At 39.2% G+C, this 6,571-nt stretch overlaps 1 protein-coding gene across 1 annotated transcript in view; it reads left to right on the top strand.

The window, feature by feature from the left end:
• LOC109953173 (extracellular calcium-sensing receptor-like) overlaps positions 1-3,899 on the top strand; it is a 25,375-nt gene extending 21,476 nt beyond the window's left edge. The window contains exons 3-6 of the mRNA XM_020588589.1: positions 1,328-2,125; positions 2,272-2,511; positions 2,595-2,718; positions 2,986-3,899. Of these exons, the coding sequence (XP_020444245.1) occupies positions 1,328-2,125; positions 2,272-2,511; positions 2,595-2,718; positions 2,986-3,899 (2,076 nt within the window). The remainder of the gene's footprint in view (positions 1-1,327; positions 2,126-2,271; positions 2,512-2,594; positions 2,719-2,985) is intronic.
• The last annotated feature ends 2,672 nt before the right edge of the window (positions 3,900-6,571 follow it).

Raw genomic sequence — 6,571 nt, 5'->3', positions numbered from 1 at the left:
GTAAATCTTAAAATGTATCGTTTTCCAACCTACTACACATCCAGAAAGTATTCACAGCGCTTAACCTTTTTGTGTTATGTCATAGCCTTATTCCAAAATGGATTAAAGCTAACAGCTGCGGCCTCTATTTATTCTCCTGGAGGGGGGCTATTTAAAAATGTGATCTTTCTACTATCACAAAACTTAAGTAATAGTTTCAAATCAAAGTAAAAATTAATAGTTTAAAAACAAGAAACAATGTGCAATATAATTGAATATTCATATTATTTGTTTCTGATGACCTAATAAATTTATTTAAAATTGGTTACAATCTCAGCCTGTTTTTTTCAGTTACTGCTGTCCCCCCACCTTGCAGGTCAAGTGAGATGAAACATCAATGTTATGTTTTTATTTTTTATGCTAATTCAAAATGTATAAATACCAGGGCATGCTTTTCATGTTCATTACGGCATATGTGATGCCACCCAGTGGTTTTGTTGTCTCAGACAGTATGACGTCCACACAGAGGTGGCCAGAGTGGGGCTGGGCACTTTTACAGCTGTTACTGGTGGTGTCTTTCTCTCAGGGAGGAGAGCTGGTGTGCCGGCGGAGAGGGGATCAGGAGAATCCCCAACTATCTAAGGATGGAGACATTATACTGGGGGCAATCTTCTCTTTCCACTTCAGCTGGAAAGTCAGACAGGATACCTACATGCACAAGCCTCTGCCAACTGAATGCATAAGGTAAATTACAGCACAGAAATCCATTTCTATTTAAAATACCTAGAATTGTAATATTAAAATGTAAATTACACCATTTAATTTTAAAAATTAGGATATTCAGTTGTATTAATGCCATCAAATACTTTAATTTATGATTTGGTTCTTTCAAGTACTACTATTGAAAACTGTCTGCATCAAGTTTGAATTTCATACAGTTCCAGGCTGCCCAGGCTATGATTTTTGCCCTTGAGGAGATTAATAACAGCACAGACCTATTACCTGGCATCTCTCTGGGCTATAACATGTATGATTCCTGTAGCTCTATTGCCACAAGTGTGCAGGTTGCACTGGCCTTGGTTAATGGTAATGAAGTTGTGTCTGCACCCACTGAGGCACCATGCACCAGACCAGCACAAGTGCAGGCCATTATAGGAGCATCCTCTTCCTCTACTAGCATGGCTATAGCTACTGTCATTGGACCCTTTCATATCCCACAGGTGGGTAAGATTAATACATATTTAAGTATATTTGCTAAAAAGTAACAAATAAGTTGCTCAGAACAAATGTGTGTAAATGTTTCATATCATACACCTTTATCTAAGGAGGTCATTTCTTTTTCTTGTAGATCAGTGCCTTTGCCACCTGTGCTTGTCTCAGTGACAAAACCAAATACCCATCCTTCCTAAGAACAGTACCTAGTGACTACTATCAGAGCAGAGCCCTGGCCCAGTTGGTCAAGCACTTTGGTTGGACTTGGGTTGGAGCTATTAGAAGCAATGATGATTATGGCAATAATGGCATGGCTACATTCACAGAAACTGCACAGCAGCTGGGCATCTGTCTGGAGTATTCTGTAGCTTTCTTTAGAACTGATTCATCAGATAAAATAAAAAATATAATTGACATTATCAAGGCTTCCACCTCCAAGGTGATTGTAGCTTTTGCCTCAGGCATGGATATGGTTGTGCTATTACAGACGTTGTCTCAGCACAACTTGACTGGGTACCAGTGGATAGGAAGTGAGGGATGGATCATTCATTCCCAAACTGCAGAAATGGATACACATCACATTCTTGATGGTGCCATAGGTCTGTTCATCCCCAAAGCACATGTCAGTGGCATGAGAGAGTTCATATTAGATGTAAAGACACTTAATTCATCTAGTAATAAAGTTTTTACAGAGTTCTGGGAGGCTTTATTTAACTGTAAGTTCAAACAGTCAAACTCATCATCAGCAGAGAATCAGAGAGAATGTACTGGACATGAAGATCTGACTGGAGTGCAAAACAGCTTCACTGATATCTCATTCATGCCTACATTTTACAATGTCTATAAAGGAGTGTATGCTGTGGCACATGCACTTCATAGTATTCTTGGCTGTAATGAAACATGTAACAACAAGGTGCAGCTAGATCCACTAACGGTGAGTTCAACATTAAATCAGTTCTACTTAGGCCATTAAGTTGGAAACAAACAAACAAAAAAGGATAACATTTGGAATAATAACTTATTGCAGTATATCCACTATGGTACAGTCAAAATTAACTAAATTAATACCTATGTTTTTAGATTTTACAGCTTATTAGAAAGATTCAGTTCAAAACCAAGGAAGGAAATGAAGTTTACTTTAATGAGAATGGAGACCTACCAGCAAAGTATGAGATTATAAACTGGCAGCCAACAGAAAATGGCATTGTGGACTTTGTCACAGTTGGTCTTTATGATGCATCTTTACCTGCAGACAAACAACTGAGTCTGCAACTTGAGCCATTTATTTGGGCAGAGAACTCAAAACAGGAAAGTTACCATGTCATCACTGTAGTTATTAAATACAATATTGTAATTATAATTGTATTTATACAATTATAAATACGTGCGTTTAATTCATACAGATGCCTGTGTCAGTTTGCAGTGACAAATGTCCCCCAGGAACTCGCAAAGTTCTCCAGAAAGGAAAACCTGTCTGCTGTTATGACTGTATCAGATGTGCAAAGGGAGACATAAGCAACATTACAGGTCTAGTAAAACTAAGATGTCAGAAATTACTACATAAACGTACTTTCTTAAATTGAATATACAGATGCTATAAAAATGAAATTAGTAAAATGTTATGAAACTATCTAAATAATTACTAAGTATGCCATGTACCTGTCACAAGATATCCATTTATTAACATGTAATTGTGTAGTGTCTGTCTTGTTTGCACAAAAAAATGAAAAACAGAAATGAAACATCAAATAATTTTGCAAGTTTTAAGTTTGCTTTATTAATATAATTTTTCAGATTCTATCACCTGTGAGCGATGCCACCCTGAGTCCTGGTCCAATGACAGAAGAGATGCCTGTGTAAAGAAGGAGGCAGAGTTTCTATCATATGAAGAAATTATGGGAGTACTGCTCACTGCAGCGGCCTTATTTGGAACATGCATGACTGCTGTTGTGGCAGCCATTTTCTTCACACACAGGACAACTCCTATTGTCAGGGCCAACAACTCTGAGCTGAGCTTCCTGCTGCTCTTCTCCTTGACTCTGTGTTTCCTGTGTTCTCTGACCTTCATCGGCCGGCCCTCTGAGTGGTCCTGCATGCTGCGACACACAGCATTCGGCATCACCTTTGTCCTCTGTATCTCTTGTGTTCTGGGGAAAACTATAGTGGTGTTAATGGCCTTCAGGGCTACACTTCCAGGCAGTAATGTGATGAAATGGTTTGGGCCTGCACAGCAGAGACTCAGTGTTGTGGCTTTCACTCTCATCCAGGTTGTTATATGTATCCTCTGGTTAACTATTTCTCCTCCTTTTCCATTTAAGAATTTTACCCAGTTCAAGGACAAAATCATCTTAGAGTGTGCTCTGGGATCAGCTGTAGGCTTTTGGGCTGTACTTGGGTACATAGGCCTTCTGGCCATCTTATGTTTTATTCTGGCTTTTCTTGCTCGGAAACTGCCTGATAACTTCAATGAGGCCAAACTGATCACCTTCAGCATGCTGATATTCTGTGCAGTCTGGATCACTTTTATTCCAGCATATGTCAGCTCTCCTGGGAAGTTCAGTGTTGCTGTAGAGATATTTGCTATTCTGGCCTCCAGTTTTGGACTGCTCATTTGTACCTTTATTCCAAAATGTTATATTGTCTTACTGAAACCAGAGAAGAATACGAAGAAGAATATGATGGACAAAGGGACCTCAAAGCCATTCTGAAAACTTACAAAATATGGTGGCAAATGCATTCAAGCCCCTTTATAATTTTTACATATTAATTTGTTAACCAGACTAATGTAGAAACCAATATTAATTTTATTGATGAGGTTTATTGTGCCCCTATAACATTTTTTCACTGTATGTGTCAGGTTTGCCCGGCTGCACCTGCCTCTCTCACTTCCCTCACTTTGTTTTGGCTTCTTTACCTTGATTACACTATCTCGCACACCTGCTTCACTTCCCCTGAGTATCACCAGCTGCACCTGATTAGTTTTTCCCTACTTATACCCTGCTCACCGTTCACTCACTTGCCAGTTCTTTCTCGACTCTCAGGCCCTTCCTTGCTCGTTTTTTGTCTACCAGGTGTATTATCCTAGTCCTTACGTTTTTCCCTAGCTCCTGCAAGTCCTGCTTTCCCTTCGCCTCCATAGTCTCTTGCTTCCATCCCTGCTACACCTTCCTCCTCCACAGACCTCTCCTCCGGACCCTGAAACTGCTCAACCCTGCCAGTCTCCACCGTACAGGTTAATGCACAGTCGTCATTAACTGTCTGTACGTACTTCTGTCTTCTCAGCCACCACCGCTTCAACCACGACCAGTTCAGAAGTGACCCCCAGCATCCGCAGCCCGGTCTACCATCATTCATCGCACAACTGACTGTTTTCCCTGCTGCTGCTTGACGCCCGGTTACACTCCATCTCCCTTCACCTGTCTATTTACCTGTCTGTGATTGTCACTGTAAATAAATTTAGCTCTACTTGCACCGAAGTTAGCTACCTGGGTCCGTCTATTCTTACTCGCTCACCTCCGTGTCCGAGCGATCATAACAGTATGTTGTGTTATTGGCAGAATCTATGGAGATGACAGCTTTCAATGCAATGTAATGTACAATTATATCAACTAATATGTATAATCAAGTACCAATGAATGAACAAGCTTAATATCTTATTTCATAATAATTCTGGAATAAGTACTGTTTTTAATATGTAATCAATAAATGAGAAGTACAAACATGCAACAAATTATTTTATGTTTGTATTTTATTCCACAGCCTAAATTTTAAAGAATTCAGAACCTAAACTTATAACTTAAAGAGGTCATTGCTATGGAACGTGCCCTGGGCCAGTGAGGGTCAAGTACCCACTAACAGCAATTGCCTTATCTTCTGGTAAAAAAAAAACACTCAGTGTGAAGGCATAGAGAGGCAGTAACTCTATTTGTGATTCATGAAGTACAACACTTACAGGACTCACTACACCTACTTATATACCATTCACAAGCATGTACTCTGCCCCACTTTTCTCTCTTTGACCCCCCTTCCAATATGAATATCACTTTCATATTTTTCCCTTTAGGGTTTGCCACAGCTGTGTCCAATGTTGACAGATGCCCTTTTTGATGCAACCCTAACTCAAACCCAGGCCCCCCTTCCAATAAACATTATTCCTTGATAATGTATAGTCAAACTTGGTCATGCCCCTTCAAAAACATCATTTTAAAATACTGTTGTTTCTACCTTCGAATACCTGTCAATACAATTCTAAGCTACTCAATATACCATTACCTCTGGCTAAATATTTTTTCTTAAAATAAAATTTAAAAATATTTTTAATGTTGTGTTTGTGTTGTGGGTTCTTCATAATATTACATGGGGTTTGCTTGAAGAGAAACTCTTTATATATATGTATATATAAGTCACTTCATAACATTGTTGTCGCGTAACAGTAACATAACTTATCAATTATACAGCGCATGCTCCAACTACGGCAGCTCTTTAAGGGGCCAGCACCTATGCTTGTATCATTACAGCTCCCTTTTTTCTTTAAAATAAAAGCTTTAGTCTTTTATGAACAATAATCCAATGTTTTTTTTATTTTGTAATCTTAACTATATTAGAAATAATTTCTATGATACCAACTTATGACATCAATCCAATCAACTTCCAGAAAAACAGACAGTAAACTTAATCACATCTTACTGTAATAACAATACAGCTAAAATTGTTCTATTAAATTTGTTCAGTGAGTCTCTCTGGTGGTTTTGCTTTCCTTGATGATCTTCTGGGTATTGGTTCATGACACTGAACGGGTATTTCTGGTGTTTTCTCAAGTGTGTGCTGTGGTTGTTCAATAGCACTGGCTCTCTCAACAGCTGCAGTTGGTCCCAAAAGATCACGAGGATTCCTTCTCAGAACCACTCCTTCTTCCGTGCAGATGTCATAAGATCTTGGCTTGACTTCATTTAGAACAGTTGCTTTCTGTTTCCATGTGTCTGTTTTGTGTTTGATCCTCACATGGTCTCCCGTGTGAAGTTCAGGTAACATCCGAGTTCCTCTGTCATAATAGAACTTCTGTTTTGTTTTTTGCTGTTCTTTAAAGCTCTTTATCACCTTTCCTTCCTGGGTTTTCAACAGATCCTCTTGAATAGGTAGGTTTGACCTCAGACGTCATCCCATGAGAAGATGAACTGGGGACTTACCACATTCCAGTGGTGTTGAGCAATATATGAGCAAGCTCTGGTAGAAATCGGCTCCAGTATCTTTTGCTTTGTACATGAGTCGTTTCACAGTCTGAACTGACTTTTCCACCAACCCATTAGACTGTGGGAAATGAGGACTTGATGTTGAGTGCACAAAGTTCCAATCTTTTGCAAAGAGTTTAAAGGAAGTGCTA

Source organism: Monopterus albus, unplaced genomic scaffold (assembly GCF_001952655.1).
Source record: "Monopterus albus unplaced genomic scaffold, M_albus_1.0 scaffold566.1, whole genome shotgun sequence".
NCBI classification, from domain to species: Eukaryota; Metazoa; Chordata; class Actinopteri; order Synbranchiformes; family Synbranchidae; genus Monopterus; species Monopterus albus.
Note: the sequence above shows the minus strand (reverse complement) of the source record. Positions and strands in the feature narration are given on the sequence as shown.